This window comes from Pimephales promelas, chromosome 1, assembly GCF_988280905.1.
Source record: "Pimephales promelas chromosome 1, fPimPro1.hap1.1, whole genome shotgun sequence".
Lineage (NCBI taxonomy): Eukaryota > Metazoa > Chordata > Actinopteri > Cypriniformes > Leuciscidae > Pimephales > Pimephales promelas.
In genome coordinates this window covers 21,069,255-21,092,432 of record NC_142769.1, presented here as the reverse complement: position 1 = coordinate 21,092,432, position 23,178 = coordinate 21,069,255, and the positions used below count along the sequence as shown (strand labels likewise).

Genomic DNA, 23,178 nt, shown 5'->3' with positions numbered 1-23,178 from the left:
AAGTATGTGGTGAAAAATAAGCACTGACAAAAAAGGGGTGGGATGGTGGGGGTGGTAATAATAACAATTATTTTGGAAACGTTATTTGTGTGGGAATAATGGAGCCACATAAAAGAGTAAGCACATTAAGGTCCAAGTGCAGGTGTGTAACCTGGGAATAGGAAAAGTAGGTGTAAAGGCTATTGACATAAAATTCACAAAGGTTTTGATTGACAATTTGGGATGACAGCACTTAGTTTCCTCCACTGAGAAACTGTGAACTTCAACCTTTCCCCTTTTCCTTGAAAATAATTTCAGGAATTCTTGTCAGTTGCGACCATTGCTGCAATCTATGCAGCTGTTGCCCAGCATTGCACAGCCGTAGGCAAACTTTACCTCCTTCGCTTTATCTCTCCATCCTAACTGCCTGGCGGGACAGCCGAGACTGGAGGGCAGGAATGAGAGTGAAAAAGTGACTTAAACTGACACCTTGGAAAGTAAAATATGCCAACCAATATAGCAACAACCATTTCATTGGCTCTTTTTTTTTTCTTTTAAGGGTACTTCATTTGTACATTTTGTTAAATGCTTAAGATTTTCAAGCATGTGACTGTCTACAGAGCAAGTAATTAATACAGTATTTATACAACTTAAAATCTTTATTTAAATATGCCAGCATTAACACTGATACATTTATGCTGCACATATGTACATTTATGCTTCCTCTGCACTGAAAAAAATGTCCTGTTAAAAAATAAATAAAAAAAATTAAATGCAAGAAATTCCACTTTTATAAATGGTGACAAATATTTCTGGTATTTTGAGATATATTTGTGCCTGTATATTTAATATAACTTATAACTGTATTTTTCATGTATGTATTTATTGTTAATATACCTACTACTACTAATATATATTCTAGTTTATATGCAGATATATTACATCTAAGATAACATATATATATGTATATGTTTGCATTCTGTGTAGTCTGGTCACACATGCCGTATGATCCGATGTGGTCCATAGCTTCAGGTCCAGTTCTGGCTTGTGGTTTAAAGCAGTGGCTGTATTTGTGTGTGGCTTGTTTGGGAAAATGGAGCTGATGATGATTCACTTAATTGAGCATCTTCATTCAGTTCCTGCTTGGTCTTGTTATAAAATAAAATTAAAAAAAACACTGAGGTTGGGTGTCTCACAGCTAAACCCCCACCCTAACCAGTGTTAGGACAAGCCATGATGTGTGGCAGCCAAACAAGCACTATTCAGTGCCAATAAGCCTGACATCAGAGAAAGTGATAACAATCAGTGGCTGCCAGCTGCAAACCAGCGACCAACGTGTCTGGTCGTATCCATTCCTTCTGACATCCTCCTTTTCGCCCACTCCCCTTATTATTTTCTCTTAAATGCCATTTTAAATGTGCGTGCTAATTCTTTGGTCATTATAAAGGCAACTGTTGATGTTTTTCTCAAAGGAATTAGGCCTACCTGAGGTAAAGTGGTTAGTACAGGTCACTGAAACTTGTTCATGTGTTGGCTTCTCCTCTGCCTCTCTTAATGGAAACAGACGTAACATTTCCTCAATAGAAACAGAATGCTTTTGTTCTGTTCTTCTTGCTCTTGGTAAATACCAGTGTGGCACATTTGAGCATTAATGTCAGTAATTATATGTTTTTCCTGTAGTCCTTCCAGATGGTATTCCAAACAACAGTGAGAAGATCTTTAATATAAAGCAGGATGCTTCAAATGCAGTACCTGCACAACTCCAGGTACCACCTGGTTCAGTCCTCAATCCCATCATCCATCTATCCTTGTTTAACCCTGTTTACAAGAGGCTTTGACTCCTGACCTCTGACTTCTGACAGACTGACACATCTGGTCAGGTGTATATGAGCAGCAGCACAGACTAAGTGATTAGAGTGGTGCTAAAGCATTTCTAAAACAACCACCTGTCAGTTGATAGTCTGCAGTGGGATGAAGAAGCAAAACAAGAAAAGAGTAATATATGAAAGAATCACAGAATAGCTTTCATCTGTGCTTTTCAAGCTTTTGTTTGTCCCCCCTCAGGCTACACTCGATCGTATCTTGTCTTTTGTGTGTTGCAGTGAGTTATGAATTTTCTCTTTCTCGTGGCTGAAACGTATGGTTTCGTATCCTGGCTAAAAAACTTTTTTTTTTTTATTAAACATTTTTGTAAAGGAATAAAGTAGAGGAAGGTGAACGTCAAAAAACGTTTTGGTTTTCTGTTTGAATTTTTCTTCCTTATCCTTTTCTTTTCTCTCACCGTCCTCCTTCACTCCTTTCTCTCATTTTTTTCAGCACCCCACCCCTTTCTATTCACAGCCTGGGGCGTCTTTTACTTGCTGCCTTCAAAGGCGGGCTGGCTTAATGGTGTGTAGGTAAGTCTGTTGTCAGCCTTTCACCCTGCCCATGACAAAAAAGAAAAAAAGGAGTTGGTGTCCCAACAAAGGACATGTCCGACAGGGAGATATTTTAACCAGATCGTGGCCCCACTGCAGGAATCTGTGAAAGGGGTCATTGTTTTGTTGGAGACAGAGGGACACGGGGGAAGGGGGATATTTATTTATATTTTTCACCTATCTTTCTCTTTTTGAAAACCTAGTAAGGTTAATGAAAATTAGACCTGCTTGTTTAGCACCTCCTGTCAAGGTCGTTGCATCTTCTGTCACCTTTCCTCTGTGTGGGATTTCTAGACTTAGGAGAATATATTGAAGTGAGCTGTGAGTTTGTGAATTTTGGAGTTTGTAAAGAAATCATTTATATATAAATAAAAATGTTTACAATAAGTTTTCGATTGTTAACATTAGTTAACTACAATATAATGTACAAACAATGAAACATACTTCTAATAAAGCATTCATTAATCTTAGTTTCAACATTTAATAATACATGATTAAATTCAAGTTGTATCAGTTAATATAGTTTAATTAACCTAACGTGAATTAACAATGAACGGTTGTGTTTTTATATTAACCTTATTGTAAGGTTGTATAACTTTATTGTATTTTTTTTTAGGTTATGGTTAGTTTGTAGTTAGTATAATTAGCTGTAGCTATAATTAGCTGTATTAGCAAATGACATACCATAGACTTACAAAGTAAATGTATGTCAGAGGCTGGAATTTCTCCTGTATTTGTGAATGCATAACCTTTCTCTTATTTTCTTATTTTTTTTACTTGCTCTTTACCACCTCCAACAGGCGAAGGCGAGAATTACTTATTCAAACACGCAAAATTATTAATGTGCTTTTATGTGAAATCCAGTGATGTCTGGTATCACTCCCTGTTTTGCCTTAATCAATGTGAACCAATTGGAGCTCTGTGAGTCATAGGAAGTTGAACTGAAGCAGCCCAGACATGACAACTGAGAACTGGCATGGAGGGTGTTGGTGTTGTGTGTGTGTGTGTGTGTGTGTGTGTGTGCCAGTTCTATGTTTGCATTAACTAGTAGATGAGGAATTCAAGGTTTGCAGAACACACACACATAGACAAGTGGTCTTATACACTACAGTCACACATGTACAGTACTAGTATACGCGGACACTGACGGGCAGTCTTAGACATGCGTCTCTTCCTCTTTCATTAACTCAGCCTGACCATTCAGGTGAACCTTTCTGGTAATGCTGCCAAAAAAAAAAAAAAGATCCCACCATTGTGAGACATCCTTTTTCTATAAATAGCGGAGCTGGCAGAGTGAAGATGCACCGAAAGAGGGGAACAGAGATACTTGTTCTGTTCCAAAACCAAATGATCTGCCTATGAAGGCAGCATTTGATGCATCTTCCATATATATTTTTAATGCATTTCTGAGGCAGTATCATATATATATATATATATATAATGACAACTTCAAAATACATTTTGATTAACTTGGTGAAAAAATAAATCCAAGCTGGTTAGTATTAGATTTTAAATAATATTTGATTGATTAATTAATTGTTTGATTCACGTACTTTACGGTCAGCTAATTTTGTTTTGAAGAAATTAATACTTTTAGTTTAGCAAGGATGAATTAAATGGATTAATAGTGACAGTAAAAGCTTACTTTTTTACAAAAACAAACAAACAATACTGTTCATTTTAACAGGAATACAGAAAAAAATAAAAATCACGGATTCCCACATTTTTTTAAAGTGGTTTTCATCATTAATAATAAGAATTGTTTCTTATGTACAAAATCAGCATATTAGATTTATTTCTGAAGAATCATGTAACACATTTGAGTAATGCCTGTTAAAGTTAGCTTTGTCATCACAGCAATAGATTACATTTTAAATATATTCAAATAGAAAAGTTTTTTTTAAATGTAACATTTCACAATATTGCTGTTTTTTTTAGATGCAGCATTAATGGCATATTAGACTTGTCCAACTTGTCCAAAAACACAAAAAAATCTTACCAATCGTAACATTTAAACGGTAGTGCTCATTTTATTAACTAGTTTGTGGCAAGCTATGGGGTTAGCAGATCTAAGCTTTTAGCTTTAACAAACAATTGTAACATTGTAAGTGATACAATTTGTGGTCCCAACATGGATTTATTTTGTAATTTAGTGACCATTTCGAATCCCCCCTCCTTCTGTGGAATTCTCTGCTGACTGCAAACAGCATTATTAGCATCCCAGCACTTAGCTTTGGAAATTACAGCCCAGAGGTATAAGGTCTATGCCTCACCTTTCATCAGTGTGATTGCACATAAGTGGGTAATGTTCACACGGGCTCTCTGATATATGCTCTGGATTGACTCTCACTAGAAGCACTAGAGGTCACATAAAAACAAATAGTTGCATTGATTAAAGTAACTTTTTTAAAACTACCCAAGGCATAGATCACAATAATGATAGACTACATGTTGCATTGACTCTGTTGTGTCTTGGTCTGGCTGTAAAAGAGGCTTTTAAAAGGCAGTCTAAGGGCATGCTAAACGCACACCGTCAGCAGTGAGTGAGGAGAAACCTCAGCCTGATCTTGATCTAGTCATCATTCTGGCAGCAGCATGAAGGTGTGAGAAGGATCTATTCTGGGATCAGCGGGGAAGAATTCATTCTTTAGTGACGGGGTGCATGCTCGGCTAACCTCCCCACTGTTGATTTTTACTATTGGATCAGAGGATTCATATATTTGTGTTTGAATGTTTGTAGAAGCCCCCTGAGATCAGTCTCTCACACAGTCTCTGAGAGACCTGTTGAAGCAGTCTCCTGGTAGGCAGGTGCTGGGGCTTGCCAGAGTAGGGTGTAATCCTGCCCCAATCCTGCATGCCTTCAGTGATGTAGTAATGTGCCTGTGGGCAGCTTTGTCAGTTTCAAATGTCCAAAACGATGGTTGATGACATTGTTATCTGTCTATCTCTAATAATGGGAGCCATGTTTAGTCATGTGCCTGCCTCTGTGTCTGGGTATTAATATCAACTACAACCACAGAGTTGATGGTAAAATTAATGAACTGATACACGTGACATGTATGAAGAACAGTGTGTTAAAATAACTTCATCTTAAATGATGGAGATGTGATGTTTTAACTAGTACTTAAAACAGCAAACGTGCTATTTTACGATTTTTGTGCTATTTTCAATTGATTTTGCAACAATTGTTGTAGTTTATTAGTGACATATTTTAATTAATTTATTGGGAAATTGTTTTATTTTTACACCTGAAACTAATTATACAATGATATATATATATATATATATATATATATATATATATGGCAGAGAGTTAAATAGTGAGTTGAATCATATTTTCCAGGTGTCAGGAAGCCATTAACAAGCATAGACACGCATTTATGTGTAGGTTTCAGGTTTTAAGCATATTTTGTGTGTTCAGATTTTTGTTGTACTTGTATGATATCAGACATGTGTAGGTCAGGGTGTGTCTGTGGGGGGACCCGGGGTTTTAATAGACCATTAAAACCAAATGTGTATGTAGTTTGTTAGTAAAGGGAACATGGGGTTGTTTGGCCCGTGGTAAACTGTGAAGTACTGAGAGTTTAAACACAGCTGTGAGAATGGACACATATGAGCAGCAGACTCTAATAAAGGAGTGTAGGAGCGCAGTCTGTTTGGAAACCGTTTTGTAGGGGGTCTGTTTGAAAACGGTGGAAACAAAGATAAAAGGTGAAGGATAAAATAAAGGAACTCAAAAGCTTATGCATGCCAGGATGTCTGTACATGGTCTTGATGTTCATCTGGGTAACTGCAAAACTTTGTAAGCGAGACATTTCCTGTCGGATGTTAGGACGACACTTTGCAGCTGGATTTGTGATGTTGACGTTTGTAGTTTAATATTTTACTGATGTGAAAATGGTCTTTTAAGATTTTGATTAGATGTTTGTACACAAACAGTATATTTAAAATGTCCACAATGCCAAACAAAGTTCCAGTTTACGCACTCTTTCACAAGCACCTCATCTGCTACCACATAAATAGAAACCTGGATCACTCCTTTTGTTTTACTGCATTCGTGGTTTGTGTGAATTCCTGACCTGTTGCAGTTTGTAATTAAGTTTGTACTTCTTTATTAATATATTATTATAAAATAAATCTAGCTATATAATTTATCTTAACGCATTTCATTACATATGCACTCAGTGGTTAAAGTGGGATTTGGCAGGTGGGTTGAACCTTCAAGTTTTGTGTTGGTGCAACAGGGGAAAATGGCTCTTCATGGGACAACATATTGAGTATCCTGGTATAGCAATTCTTTTTGGTATAATTATCATCCACAGCCCCACCCACAGATATGTGCATTAAAATGTGAGGTATTTAGTGGGGTTTGGGGGCATGCTCCCCCGAGAAAATTTCTCTGACCTACAAATGTGCAATTTAAGACTTCTGAAGGCCCCCAAAATGGATAATAAATAGCTTTAAAACCACGTCAGTGAGTGGGCATTAGATTATTTTGTCATTTATCTCTCTCTCCTCATCTACATCTTTCTTTTTCTCTCAGTCTCCTTATCCTGGCCTATTTCTTCCCCTCCTAAAGCTAAACTTTGACTGATAGTCTTTTCATTTCCGTCTGTGTCAGTGAAGAAAGTAAATTTAGGCTTAACTGATATTTATATTATTTATGAATAATTTTCTAAGTTAATTTACTCAGCTACCCGGTCAGTGTTGCCAATAGGAACCTTCTAAAGCTTTGGAATTATATAAATATATATATATATATATATATATATATATATACAATTATATACTTTGTTAATCTTTGCTAAATAAAAGTATTATATTATATTATATTATACCCGGTCAGTGTTGCCAATAGGAACCTTCTACAAGCTTTGGAATTATATATATACATACATATATATATATTAATTTATACTTTAGTCATCTTTGCTAAATAAAAGTATTATATTATATTAATTAATTTTACCCCAAAATATTCGTGTGGCAGTGTACATGATATTGAAAGAGTACAATTTAAAACTTTAAAAATCACTCATATACGTTATATCAAAAGAATAAATGTTATTTAAATGTAGAAGAAAAATAATCAACACAATTCCATGTTTTTCATTATAAAACATATTTCTGGTTATCTGTTTTTGGATAAACCCACTTTTGTGGCGTTTAAAATCACCCGTTAACCCAGGTGAAATCACTTTTGTGCACACCGTTAAATGACTTGAAATTTGTGTATATGTTGAAGATTTATCTTGAATATTATTATAGGGAGAAAAAAAAAACATTCAATGGATTGGAATTTGTAAGTGTAACAGGAACAAAATGCAAATAACTTGCATGTTTGTAAAGACAGATGAGGACAGATAAGGTGAAGCATTTGTACATCAACTTCATGTCCCACTGTTTGTTTGTTCTATATCCTCTATGCTGTGCCGTCTGTCAAAGGAGCTCATCATTCACAGGAGAGCAGGATAAACGTCCCACTTTCATCCTTTCCCTTTTTCTACCGTGTTTTTGGGTCTTGTTTTCTGTTCTGTCATGCTCTGATATGGGGTGAATTGATTGATGACAGGAGACGATAGAGGGAATGTGAGTTAACATCACTAAAGCGTGAGGGGAAACTGGAGGTTAACCTTCCTCAGAGAGTCTGTGTGTGGCCTCTGTCTAGGTGTGTGTGTGTGTGTTTCTTAAGCGTACATGTATGCATGGCTGGTAAATCTTAATCTTGATCTTTTGAGGTCTTTGTGCATGAAGATCTTACCAAAACATCCACCATAACAGTCCCAATTTCACGAGACAGTCAATATGCTTTTTAGGTCCCTTTTTTCAGTTCTGGATTTTTTTTTTTTTTCTGGACTCTGATTGGTTAAATTATGATTTATTAAAACTATAGAAACTATTAAAAGTTATAACCCTATGAAATAAGTTTGATTTTATTCCAAATTCTGCTTTCTGATTTAATTTTTCCAGATTCCATTGTAATGGTTTAATAAAATTTTAATATTCAAAAATAAATTGTCTAATCAATTGAAATCATAAAAGTTTGACTTTTTTCTTTTCTTTTTTTTTCTTTCTGTTTTTTTTTTTTTTACAACAATAGAGCCCTATATGTAAAGGGTTAGTTCACCCAAAAGTAAAAATTAAGTAATTAATTACTCACCTCCATGCTGTACCAACCCCGTAAGTCCTTTGTTCGTCTTCGGAACACAAATGAAGATATTTTTTTATTAAATTTGAGAGGTGGATCACTGCTACATAGGCTCCTAAGGGATCGAAACTTGGCGGCCCAGAAAATCAATGAAGAAAATGTTTAAATATTCCATGTGACTACAGTGGCTCAAGTTTATCAAGTGACGAGGATACTTTTTGTGCAAAAAACAAGCAAAAATAACGACTTTATTCAACTATTCCTTTTCTTCCTTCTGAGCCTGAGACGAGAGTTCAAGAGATTTCCACGACGCACGCGCGAGAATTTTGTTCTTATTCTACTACTTCTAGTTCAATTCTCACGCATGCGTCGTGGAAATCTCTTGAACTCCCGTCTCAGGCCTACAAGGAAGAAAAGGAATAGTCGAATAAAGTCATTATTTTTGTTTTATTTACGCACAAAAAGTATTCTCGTCGCTTGATAAACTTATACTTGAGCCACTGTAGTCACATGGAATATTTAAACATTTTCGTCATTGACTTTCTGGGCCGTCAAGTTTCGATCCCTTAGGAGCCTATGTAGCAGTGATCCACCTCTCAAATTTAATCAAAAATATTTGTGTTCCGAAGACAAGCGAAGGACTTACGGGGTTGGTACAGCATGGGGGTGAGTAATTAATGACTTAATTTTCATTTTTGGGTGAACTAACCCTTTAATATTTTACAGGAATTCAGTGTTTCCATTTTTCTGGATTTATGCTTTAATACAAATTTATTATCAAAAGCAGTGGTAATCAAATCGAGGCATAACGCGTTTAAAAAAAATCTTATAAAATGTAATGAAAATTAAACAATCAATATAATTTGCTGTGCGTTTATGGGCGATGTTTTGCATAAAACAGTGGGCCAAAGCTGAGACAAACACAAAATTACATGCACAAACAAACATCAGGTGTGTCAGGCTCGCAAAGGTTGTTTTGGAGGAAAACAGTTTGGAGGAAGTCAAGACCACCATTGGTTTCTTGTGAAAAGTGTGTAAATGGATCCTGTCCTTTTGCCTTCAGTGTGAGTGGGTGTATGTGTGTGCGTCTGGAAATGTGTGCACTCTTAAGTTGCACTCTTTGTCCTGCTCCAAATAACCTGATTCACTTCCACTGAACAAGCTGCAGAGGAATGTCAAGGTGTGCTATTGAGAGGGGCTTGTTGCTCCTTGTAGCAAATGTTTGCTTAACTTACAGGAGAGGGACCTAAATGCACATATATGCCTTATGTTTTCACTTCTCCACCAGGTGGGTTAAGCAACCTGAAAAGAGGGTGACAAAGCTGATTTCCATAGGGACAGAGAGAGGGGTGTTGGATTACCCTCTGTCCTTTCTGATTTGCCACCTGCTGTCCCCTTTAATCTGCCAGCTAGTTCAAAATAATTAAATGGCACTTAACTGTGTGCCATATACAGTATGTGCCACTTAAGACCCATAAATCTGCACAGATCGCCTGGTGTTGTGTCATAGCGGTCTGTATACCAGACTTTGAGGTTACAATGACACTTCTCCAGTTAGAGGAGAATTTCATTTCAATTTGTAAATCGTGAACTAATTGTTAATGTTAAACTAATTGTTGTATTTTTTTGGCTTTTATGTGGCTCTCAGGCTTTGTACAGTCTTTACAAAGTCTTTCATTATTTGGTTTATAAGATTTTTGTTGTGTGTGTCTTTGGCTTTTTCAACAGTCAGGATTTGAATAGTTAGGATTTGAGTGATATATTGTTCTCTCTCTGTCAGTGTCTACTTCTATGTGAATCCCTCCATAAAGTTTCTGGCCTGTTTCTGTCTGAACAATTAGTCGTAAACAAGAGATCACTAGAAGGGAGCAGAGGCCTGTACAGGGCAGTCCCAGCTTTCTAACCTACTTTTCACTGGTTCCCTGTCTTGTATCCCAGGGTTTAAATCCGCACTAATTCTCTTACCCTTGCTTTCACTCTCTTTATATCGCTCCATTATTTGCCTAAGCCAAAACCTCTATGTCACAGAAAAATGCAGTCACAAGTTGGAAAAGTTGCAGGCTTTGTGGAGTCATGTGACGTTCTAAATATGGAGACAGGTTCCACAGGGGGCCTAACATCAGCTACACTCACACAGACAGACGCTGTATACACACACACACACACATCCTTTGTGATTGGTAAATAAGGCCTTGGTTATCAGTTTAAGACCTTTGAGGTTTTTTTTCTAGATGGCTGTCCGAACACCCCTGACCCTTTGGCCAAGTACCCACTGTCCAAAACCTCATGGGGCCCTTATCCCCTCTTGTCGGCACCTTTTCATCCTTTAATCAAAGTGAAATGCTATCCAATGACCTTTGAACTCCAGAAGGGGCATACCGCTTAAAGGACCCTTATATGTATGTGCAGCTTTCATTAATCACATTATTCACATGTCTGCTCAATGAAGGGGATTGGATTTCACAGAGCTTGGTACAGGTTAAGAAATGCCATGTTGTTATGTAGATCCTGACATTTATGTGTGCATATAAGGCTTTTGTCTTGTGACAGATGAAAACATGAGCAAAAATGATAATCCTGAGCCATAACTACAGACCAGCAAGCCAGTACACTGGATATTAATACTAACGTAATACTATGTATAAATATTATGCTTTGTGTGCAATGATGCCGATTCGATTTATTTATTATTTTGAACAGAAAGGATGCATTAAATTTATCTAAAGCAGTCTAAAACAAAAGATTTCTTTCTCAAATAAAAGCTGTTCTTTTAGAGCAATGGCTTCTGAAAATGCAGCATTGCCTTCACAGCAGCAATACATTACATTTTAAATATTCAAATAGAAATGTTATTTAAAATAGTAATAACATTTCACTATATGAATGCATTTTTTAATCAAATAAGTCTGTCTGAGTCTGTTTAAAAACTGTGTGAATGAGTTTTTTTTTTTTTCAGAGAAAAAAACAGCACTGAAAAGAGATAAATGATTGGGAAGGGTGGGACAAGCACACTTTGGAATGTGATCTCAGCATGAGATGAGGGTACAATAGAGCTTATATGTATCTTTGTGTGTTTGTGTGTGTGTGAGAGCGCTCTATAGGGGTTTGGTTTAGTGGTTAGAATGTATAGGGTAACTAATCGTCTTGGCCAGTATGAACACAATAGACTCTAGTTCCTGTCTTTCCTTTTTTTTTTTTGATGTAGACGTTTTGGTATTCTGTACCAGAGGCTAAAATCCAGAGAGGGATTTGTCTTTTGTTCCTCTGTGGGATCACATACTGTACCACTTTCTGCTGTCCAGGTGATCCTCTCTGCCCTGCAGGGAAACAAACAGATCAATCCTTCTAGTGAAACAGTCTCTCTACAACTTATTGCTGTTACACACATTCACACACTCACATAATGAAAAGTAATAAAAAGTAATATGCTTATAATCATATGGCTGTGGTATTTTATTGACTCTGACAGTTGTACAGGATTTAATCTTGTCCCTCTATCTTTGTTTGTGTACAGGGATCAAATTTGCAGGAGCCCTGTGCGGGCCGGGACTGCAGAGGAGCGTGTCCATGTTTGCCCTTAAAGGGTAGCAGGGTGAGTGATGAGAAACTGTTTGCTAATGTTGAGACTGTTCATTCCTCTATCCTGACCCCATTCAATACATCATACATCACTGCTAAGTGAAAATTTACCTTCAGATCTGCAAACACCTGCACGTGCAGTGTCACTCATATGCACACAAACAGATCTCTCACGTGTCAGGCAGCCACATGAATGAACACTAACTATCTCTTAGATTACACAGAACGTGTTTTTCCATTCCAATGCGCTATTTATTTTCAATTGTTTTTCGAATTTCGGAATTGTTTTTTTGTAAACGAATATGACCATTGCACTTGCGCCGTAAGATGCTTTTACATGCGCTCATCAATGTCAGTTCCAAAACAGTGGACTATTCGAAATACTCTAGAGGTGGGGGCAAGCGTTGTGAGCTTATAGCAAGTTGGCAAGTATTTCTGTTATTGCACCACATCTCAAAAGCATGTCTCAAGACCCTCAGATTCTGCACTGCACATTTTTTAACCATTCCTGAGACAAAAAGAAGCATTCTGCGTGAACATGGCCCTTAGACAAGGGGTTTTAATTTTTGGGACCACTGTCCTTTTAGCTTTAGCTTTAACCTTGATCAAACTCATCTGCCTATAACTTTCTAGTAATCCTGAAGACCTTGATTAGTTTGTTCAGGTGTGTTTGATTAGGATTGGAGCACAGCTCTGCAGGAAAGTGGGTGCTGTTATTCAACACCGTTTTCAACTAAAAACGCTAAAATTAAACACAAGTTTTGAAAACGGGGTTCAAAGTGCAATTTTTTTGAAACGGTCTCACTGTAAACTACAAAAACGTGAATCTCTGTAGACAATTACTTGCACATGCATATTATGCGTTTAGTCTGTAGTGTTTCATCGTCATCTAATGGCCTGGCAGCAGAATACACGGTTCTCTTACAAGAGTACTCTTGTGTTGTGTAAGCTAGCTTACGCTACAGGAAAAACCTCTTTTCTTGAGAATACTGAAGCCAAAAATTATACTTATAATTTGTATTAATTTAAAACGCATTTGCTGCAGCGAGCAGACCTAGGCGAGGCAGCTCGTGCGCCTATTGGCTGCTCTGTGGAAACTGCTGCAACCTATCGAGGGACTGCTTTTGACGTAAGCACCAATGAAGGGCGCTCATTCATCACATCCCGCACGAGTGGGCATGGCTTATGCCTATATCAAGGATGTGCCTTGATTTTCATCTCATCAGCGAATCTCGGAGAAGAAACCTGTGCCATCGAACTGCCTTTTCAGCGGGATGAGTTTTCTGAGGAAGCCGGTCGTCTTCTCGCCACCTTCAGTCGCTGTTCCTGCTGCACTATCCTGCGCCTATACCCTTTCTCGCTCCATGTGCGTTCGCCGCTGTCACACTCACATTTTCTCTGTCTTAAAGAGGAGTTGCTACAAATGCCTCGTATTTGTAGCCATATCACCCTGTAGCCCAAGACTGGTTGCCCACTGAAGCTAAGCAGGGCTGAGCCTGGTTAGTACCTGAATGGGAGACGTTCTGAGAAAGCCAGGTTGCTGCTGGAAGAGGTGTTAGTGAGGCCAGCAGGGGGCGCTCACCCTGTGGTCTGTGTGGGTCCTAATGCCCCAGTATAGTGATGGGGATACTACACTGTCAAAGAGCACCGTCATTCGGATGAGACGTTAAACCGAGGTCCTGACTCTCTGTGGTCACAAAAAATCCCAGGATGTCTTTCGAAAGAGTAGGGTGTAACCCCGGCATCCTGGCCAAATTTGCCCAGTGGCCTCTGTCCATCATGGCCTCCTAATCATCCCCATCTGTACCAATTGGCTTCATCACTGTCTCCTCTCCACCAGTAAGCTGGTGTGTGGTGAGCGTTCTGGCGCACTATGGCAGCCGTCGCATCATCCAGGTGGATACTGCACACTGATGGTGGTTGAGGAGATTCCCCTCTCTATGTAAAGCACTTTGAGTGCCGAGAAAAGCGCTATATAAATGTAATTAATCATTATTATTATTATTATTTCATGTGGCGTGTGCAGAGTCCCTCTCACCAACGGGTACTGCCATATCCTGTTCACTTCCTGCTTGGGCCGAAACCAATCGATCCAAGGACGGATGTCCCGAGTGTGACACCATGGACATGTCGACCCTGCGGGCTCAACTGGCCATCTTCAACGTGGATCCCGCACCCCCGCCTCCCTCTTCTACGCCGCGCCGTAAGAAGCATCACTCTCAGAGGTAGCCTGAGGAGGCTCTGTTCGACGAGTGCACGTCGGCGAGATTCCCGCATGCTTCGATTTCCCCCGTTTCACTCACGGATGGCCACCGTTCCAGTCCCCGCCCCTTCTCTTCAGGAGTCCAGTGGGATTAGAGCCAGCTTCAACTCTGAACATCTCCGCCTCTTCACGAAGGCCGTGGAGGACATCGGCCTGGATTGGTCACTGCCCGATGAGACTCAATAGCTGCTTTCTCCCTGGTCGCCATGCAGCGCCTTCCACGAGGCCCGCCCCATTTCTCCGCAAGCTGCACGAGGAGCTGTCTAAATCCTAAAGGTTCCCGCTTCTCAGCAAGCATGCTTACTGTTAAACACTGCACCCTCTGTGGTGCGCAAATACATAAATCATTCCCCGGCCCACATGATCAGAATGTTATGTGTAAATCAACCAGCTGCTGGTCTCAGCGTACGGCCTCAGATAAAAACTCCAAGCACAGTGTCAATTTATCAGCCCTATCAGGTCTCCGGGTGCTTAGCTTACAGCGACCAGAGCCCAGATACAATTTTACCCCGTGCTATACGTGTAAAAGCATGGGAAGCTATCAATGGCGTGTCAGATTGGGTGCTGAACATTATTAACAAGGCTATTCACTGCAGTTCGCTCGTGGAGCCCGGGTCGAAACTACAGTAGATCAGAAAGTAGCTCATCTGCTTCGAGACGAGATAATGAAACTGTAATTGAAGGGCGCCATAGAAACCTCGTAGAAACCTAGACCAGAGCGAGTCAGGTTTCTACAGTCGTTACTTCCTGGTACTCAAAAAGGATGACGTCTCAGACCCATTCTAGATCTCAGGCTTTTGAACAGAGCTCTCATGAAGCGATCGTTCAAAATGATTACAACCAGGCAAATTCTCGGGCAACATGTACATCGTACATTTACAAGGTGCATGGACGCATCGCTCGCCCCCCTGAAACAACAGGGAATGCGAATAGTGAACTATTTGGACGGCTAGCTAAGTATGGCCTTATGACACACAGGGATTTATTACTAAGCCATTTAAAGGCTCTGGGCTTCAAAGTCAATTGGACCAAAAGGTTTTCTATCTCGCAGTCAGAAAGCTTCTTTTCTGGGAATGGATCTGGACTCTTGTGTCAATGAAGTCACAGCGTGCTCTGTGTGTTCAGCGCTTAGGAATGTCATTTAAAGTAGGCGATGTCTCTCCTCTCAAAAGATTTCAGAGGATTCTAGGCCTCAAGGCTTCAGCCTCAGCGGTGCTTTGTTTAGGCCTGCTTTGCATGCACCCTTTACAGCACAGGCTAAAGACGCGGGTCCCGGGTCGAGCATGAACATCCGGTCCTTTACGTCTCAAGGTAACTCAGAACTGTCACAGCTTTAAAGCCCTGGAAGGTGGTCGACTGGTATTAGACAGGTGTAAACCTTGACAGATGCCTCCAATTTGGGCTGGGGCACCCTCTATGAGGGCAGACCGAATTTTGGCATGTGGTCAAGTCAAGAGAAGAGCTTGCACATAAACTGTCTAGAGATGAAGGCACTCGAGAATGCCTCGTGGTTCTTCCATCCTCTCCTAAAGGGCCACCATGTCTTTGTCTGCACGGACAACATTTAGGTGGTTTCCTACATGAATTGCCAGGGTGGTCTGAGGTCATGGAACCTTCATGCACTGGCAGAACGCCTCCCAGCACAACCTGCTCTCACTGTGAGGGGCACATGTGCCAGGCCATCTGAATGTGGGTCCAGACAGGCTGTCCAGGGACAACGTTCCCCCAGGGGAATGGTCTCTCCATCCTCAGACAGTTCAGCTGTTGTGGGACACATTTAGCACAGCGGAGGTCAACCTCTTTGCGTCTCCAGACAAAGCTCAGTGTCCAATATGCTTCACAAAGAACAAGGATGTGCTGGCTCATCAGTTGCCCAGCCGCCCTCTCTATGCTTTTCTGCCGATCACGCTGTTACCACAGGTAATCAAGTGTATACGGGAGAACGGTTCCTCTGTGCTTCTAGTAGCCCCGTTCTGGTAAGTGTTCTCAGGTTGGTGCTCAGCTTGCAACCTCTATCCACAAGATTGTGGGGTATCAGAGGTTCTCTCCTTCCTACAGGAGCTCTTGGATAAGTGTAGATCCCCATCCATGCTCAAGGTAAAAAAAATAAATAAATTGTGTTTAAAATCGTGTTTCCGTAGCGTAAGCTAGCTTACGCAACACAAGAGTACTCTCGTAAGAGAATGTCTCTCTAGAAGTGTCTCTAGAAGTGAAACACTCTTGAGTGTTGCGTAACCCTGCCGTGCTTGTGCTACCATCTGGTTTCGCTTCAGTTGATGAAAACCAAGGCGCATCCTATCAACCTCTGGCTTATATAGGCATGAGCCACGCCCATTCGCACGAGACGTTACGACTGTTTGGTTCTTACGTCACGAGCAGTCCCTCGATAGGTTGCAGCAGTTGCCGCAGAGCAGCGAATAAGCATGCGAGCTGCCTCGCCTAGGTCTGCTTGTTGCAGCAAATGCGTTTTTAATTAATATAACTCATATTGGTAATTTTTGGCTTCAGTATTCTAGAGAAAAGAGTTTTTTTCCCATAGCGTAAACTAGCTTATGCAACTATTGTTCCCTCTTCTGGGAGAACCGAGGTTACGTTAGTAACCGAGATGTTTTCAGTCGTTTTTGCGGATCCGTGTGAATGGGGATAATTTTGACAATAGTGTCGCCTGTACTCGGAAAACTCAAACGAAAAACTTTTCATATCTTTATCTTTCTTTCTTTTTTATTATTCACGAATTGCAAACATAATTCTATTTGATTATTATTGCAATCTCATTTACACACTAGATATGGAAACAAAGTTCAAGAGCAAACATTGAGCCAGTCACACAGTCAAGAGTTTTTTCATCCAAAACTAACTGATAACAGACAGTCTTATGCTACGTTTACTCAACAACTATGTACTAAAATCTGAAAAGATTTTCCTTTTACATTTTTCGTGTACAGACAACACCTTTGTCAAAACAATCCCCGTTCATGTGGATGGACGAAAATGACAACAACAAAAAAACGCTGTATTATGCATGCCAGGCCAGTAGTTGGCAATGTCACTGTAAAGAAACACTATGTGCCTATTGACTAAACACATAATATGCATGTGCAGGACGTCACAGATTTCTCAAATTCACGGTATAATTTTCAAAAAACTTGCACTTTGAAACACATTTTCTAAAGTTTGTGTTTTCAGTGTAAATGAGTGTCCAAAATGCATAATTGTTTTAAACGTTTTTAGTTAAAAACTGTTTCAAGTAAACACATAATTATGAAAGTCACAAAGTCACTGTACCGTTGGTAACAGCATGTAAAATCTGATCATAAATTAGATGTGTTGCAGTTAGAAATATAATTTTGACAAGAAATAAGTTTAAAGTTAAACTTTTCAACTTAGTTGGATCGCTGGACACATCACTCATGTGAAATGAATGACTTCTGTTCACTTTATCGCTGTGTTAGTCATAGTTTCACTGCTCTTTTCATACTCATAGCTTGTCACTCTCATTTGTTGCTGAAAAAGTCACTTGGCATTTTGCTAACACCTACATTATTGCTATAGCAACTAATGCCTAAACCAGATATCCACTGACTGAACAAACATTATCATATTTGAGTGTTTGGAAATAACTTTGTGGACAATATAGGGTTTAAAAACAAATCAGAATTGAATGCTTTGTCATTTTCACAATTTATGCTAAAAAAACAAATAAGGAAAATAGTTAATTTAGAATCTAGATGAAATACCCCCACCTTAGAGACACACTGGCAAGAAGTTACACAGTGCAAGATAAGGTATTTGGCAAAGTGCAAGTCTTTACAATGCTAGAATCAAGAGCAGAAATGGAAATATTTATACCAAAGCCATTTAAGGTTGCCAATCGTAAAGATGTGAGGCAGTGTACAGGTTGAGGGAGATGAGTGTTTGCCAAGAAGACGACATGTCTCCAGAACTGGTATGACTTTGGAGTTGATCCAAGCCACTGTTGATTTTTGATTCCTCACACCCAGTCAGTGTGCCATGACTGATAGCTGATTTTACTGATATGTTTACTGCAAGGTCTTTCAAAAGCATTCATTATGAATTTCACATAACAGGGCTGCAGGCTAACATTTGAGGGCAGCTCTGGAGGAGGGGAGGGGGCTGGGCTGACAATAAAGCGCTGAGCTTCAGTTAAAATGTAGATACAATTAAAATAATTTTTAACATTCATAATGTCTAAATATTTATTAAAAAGCAAAACGAGTGGTAATATATATTAGGGTGTGGGAATCGCTAATAAGCAAATAAGCTCTTCTCTGGAGCCACCTACTGATTACAATTGTAATTGAATGTGTTTTTTTTTTGTGAGTTTTTTTCAACATCTTGAAACTTTTATTTTTATAAATGGGGACATTATTTCAAGGATGAACAATGCTTTGGCCATCACATTAAAAATAACTTTTAAATATGATAATATTAGAGTTTGAAGTGCTGGACAACAATGTGTGAAGTACTTGAAAGCATTTGACTATTTCTGCCACAATACGGTTACAGTTAGTGTTAATACATTCAATCTGTGGTAAATGTAGCTGAAAGCCTTCTTGTTTCTCCTGGTTTCACCATCGTGCTGCTGGTTTATCTCTGGTTTGATAATAAGAAATATTTCTTGAGCGGCAAATCAGCATATTAGAATGATTTCTGAAGGATCATGTGACACTGAAGACTGAGTAATGATGCTGTACTGTAAATTCAGCTTTATCATCACAGATTACTGTAATTTTGATCAAATAATAAATGCAACCTTGGCATGCAAAAAGTATTTTTTATGCTAATAAATATTTTGTTTTAATTAAACATAATCACACCCGCCAGGTTGCGATCAGTCATGTGACATGCATTAGTTATTCTCATCAACACTGTTATTACACTGATTATCAGTCTCTGTTCCTCTCTCAGTGATCATGTGACTCCAGAATACTCCAACAGTGGTGCAGGTATAGGTATATGTTGATGTTGTGATGAACATGAATTGTTATCGAAAGATGTGTGATGATTGCCAATTGCAGGAATGTTTGGGCAAAGAAAGAGTTTCCAAAATTCATTAAAGTATCATTTCCATGAGGGTCTGAAATAGGCACCATCACTTTAATTCACTTGCACATAATATAGTTTTATCTTCATGGCTTTCTTAAATATCACTTTTCCATGAATCACAGGCACATGTGATGCTGGTCAAACCACAGCACACTAACACCCACAAACCAAAATCACACACAAAAAAAAAAGGTTTATGATGTTCTATAAAACAGTCTGTTAAGATGTAGAATAAATGCAAACCGATAGGACTTGTGTTTATGCTGTATGTCTCAAATCTTAAACATCCTTTGATGTTTATCACAAATCCGATCATAAGCTCTTTTTACTTTCCTTTTTTTCCACCTAATAAAATTAATAGTAAACTCACATGAGATGAAGCTGTTTTGTTTAATGTAGGTGACAGTAAAGAAGTGTTCATATTTGCCAAATTACCAATCTGGAAAATAAACTGTAGTGCACCTTTAAAGAGCAACATGCAGGTTGAATTTATTTCTGAACTAATACTTTAAATTGTCTGCAGAGGTCTTTTAAAAAACTCATATGTAGAAATAACTACTGAAATCTCATTTGATGTAGAGATTTTGATGAAAATGTGCAAGGCTCTGGAATACGCCTTTCCATGCACCATTAGAATGTTGTTATTGTAGCTTAGGTATTGTCATTATTTATTTGTTGTTATGGCATGGTCATTAGTCAATGTAGAAAGTGCTAACCAGCTTGGATGGACTGCATAATCACTGTCAGTGTAGAATATGAGAAGACAAAACGTTGCTGGCTTAAATTAAGACAATCTAAATGGTTGTTTAATCAAGAACAAAGTCGAACGTATGTTTGCTAAAGCAGATTTATTGCAAAACACCAAGGTACTAGCCATACAAAGTAGATGAACCAGCGTTAGCCACGGTGCTAACTTACATTAACTCACAAAGTCATATAGTCTATTCGCCACTGGTTTTCTTGACACCACAACTCTAACGTTACTTCTCTCCTCCGCCCATTGTTCCTCCCCCGATCTCCCCCTGGCTTCTATCTCACCTAGGAGGCTCATAATTATATGCCTTTGGGCCATCATAGGCATGTTCGTTAACATCGGAGAACTCGGTTTCTTCATTCGCATCCATTGTAACCTGAGCTTGAATTTGACCAGACTCCCTCTCCGATTGTCACTTTCAGTTAGTGCTTTATAGACCCGGGAGTTATTTTATCACAATTTTTCTCAAAATATTGTTAATGGCTAAATATCTATTACTCCAGTTCAGAAAATCTAGTTGTTTTACCATCAACATACACTATGCTATAGGGGTGTCCAACCTGCATGTTGCTCTTTAACAGTTTTTTTTTCCTTTTAATTCACCATACAGTGGCATTTGCCTTTTTATTCCTGCTCCCCCCTCTCTTTTTCTTTTGAGAGTTCAGAGTAAACGGTTGTTACACAAAAGACACACAGACTGACATGCACACACAGAGAATTCTCGTGGTTTACACCGCATCCGTTCCATCTTCCCTGATGTGTGCCAAGATTTTGGCACGCGAGACAGAAGTGCTCTCAAGATCAGGTTTATTGTTATTGTTATCCATTCGCACCTACAGGATGAGAGATGTATTTTATGAGCATGAGCTCACAAATGCCAGTCATTGCCACCTACATGTTTTCCATGTACTATTGCATGACAGTGATGAGACATTATATTATAGATCAGTGGTTGTTTTGCTGTTTGGAACCACAAACTCTAATTAAACAAGCAAGAGGATAAACAAAGACAAATGTTGCCACTTCCTTTCCTGACAGAAACATGGACATGTGCACACAACATGATTTATTTGCATATAAGTGATGCAGGGTTTTCCACAGGCACGAGTAGCAAAAAAATAGCCATAATAGAAAGAAGAGGATGTTTCAACTCGCTTAAGTCTGCTAGTTTAATTTCGGCGTCAAGTGTGGAGGGAGATATTGTAGTTATTGGAAGAACAGACTCATAGCTCGCTTTGTTCTGAACTTGAGTCATAATTTAGCAATACACTCAGGGCAACACACGTTGTTTAACATCAGTCTACCCGTGACAGAGACCTCGTGATCCAGGCCTTGCTCTGCCCGAACCCTTGCAACTCAATGCACCCAACCCTGATTTAAAGTGGGCACAGTGTCAAGTTTGAATTGAGCTGCAGTCAGTGTCCAGCGCAGAAGAAAAAAAATAGATGTGGTTGTTTAGCTGCCATTACCTTTGATTCCAGTAATCCATTGACACAAAAGACATGGCCAGAGTGGTTAAACCATCTTTGAGCCTGACTTCACCACCACCAATAGAGCTCTGGCCCCCAAAATAAACAGGACCCAATGTGATGCGATGCAAAGTGAGTGAGCTCTGAAAAGTGCAGTCAGCCGTACTGGGAATTTCTGCTTCAGAGGAAGATAAAATAAAAAAACACAGAGAGAAAGGGAAAGTTTACCAGTTAACCATATATTTATTTGGAGCATCATTAAGGGGAAAAACTAAGCACAATAATGCAAAATAATGTTAAGCTTTAGTTTAAATCATTAAAAAGATATAGCATTCAGACTTGACGGGATTGAGGGACAAAGAAATAGTACAGCTTTTTCTTGACTTGCCTTGAATACACATACATTAGGACTTATTCTTTATAGTTTGCAAAAAATCTGAAATTTAATACATAGAAACTACAATGCCTGCAAGGTGAAATCCTATGCAAACCTAGCGGCAAGGTATGTGAAAGAACCATAAGAAAAAGCCAACCACATTGCTGCATGTAACCGTATATCATGTCACGTGTACTAAATGTTTTGTTTAGTTTTGTTTTCTAAGCCACTCCAGATGGTTATACAGGATATATAATGTGTGTGTGTATATATATATATATAGTCATGATTCCTGTCTTGTGTTCTACTTGTTTTGTGTGTACTTTTGTCATTTCCTGTCTTGTGCTAAGTCTTGTTGTCCTATGTAGTTTTTCATGTTGATTCGTCTCCCCAGGTGTGTCTTGTTTCCTCATTTCCTATTTAAGCTTGTTTGCCCCACATGATATAAATGGTTAAATGGGACTGTAAATTATATAAATAAACCTTTTAAAAGTTTGTGTTTATTTGATCTAAACAGTGTTAGCCTCATAGCATAATTGCCTCAATCACATTTCAATGTCTTTGGAAAACAAGAAAAAACACAAAATGACTCGGTCCAAATGAGACCAGTATGGGCGCCTATTTTTGTTGGGTGGCTGACCAAAGAAGAAAACTCTAAGGTTTGCATAGGGTTTCACCTTGCAGGTATGGTAGTTTCTATGTATTAAATTTCAGATTTTTTTGCAAAATATAAAGAGGCTGATTTACTGCTCAAGAAACATTTCTTATTATTATCAATGCTGAAAACAGTTGTGCTTTTGTGGAAACCATGGTTAAAAAAATATTCAGGATTCTTTGATGAATTGCGCATTCAAAGAACAGCATTTATTTGAAATAGATTTTTTTGTAACAATGAATAAGTCTTTTCTGTCTCTTTTTATCTATTTAATGCATTGTTTTTAAAAAGAAACAATCTTACAACTGCCAAACTTTTTAATGGTAGTGTGTATATTATTCTGTGTGAAGTATTGAGTTGTGATCTGTGGACAAAAATGTAGTGTTATAAATTTGATTTTTTTTTTTTTTTTTTTTTTAAAGAAAATGAAATAAAATTGTACATTGTTGTTTAGGACCTTCTAGGGAAGTG

At 38.7% G+C, this 23,178-nt stretch overlaps 1 protein-coding gene across 2 annotated transcripts in view; it reads left to right on the top strand.

Annotated features, from left to right (window-relative positions):
- Positions 1–23,178, top strand: part of col4a6 (collagen, type IV, alpha 6) — a 121,830-nt gene that overhangs the window by 46,981 nt on the left and 51,671 nt on the right. For both annotated transcript variants that reach the window (XM_039668816.2, XM_089128742.1), the window contains exon 4: positions 12,059–12,136. In XM_039668816.2, coding sequence (XP_039524750.2) covers positions 12,059–12,136 — 78 coding nt within the window. The remainder of the gene's footprint in view (positions 1–12,058; positions 12,137–23,178) is intronic.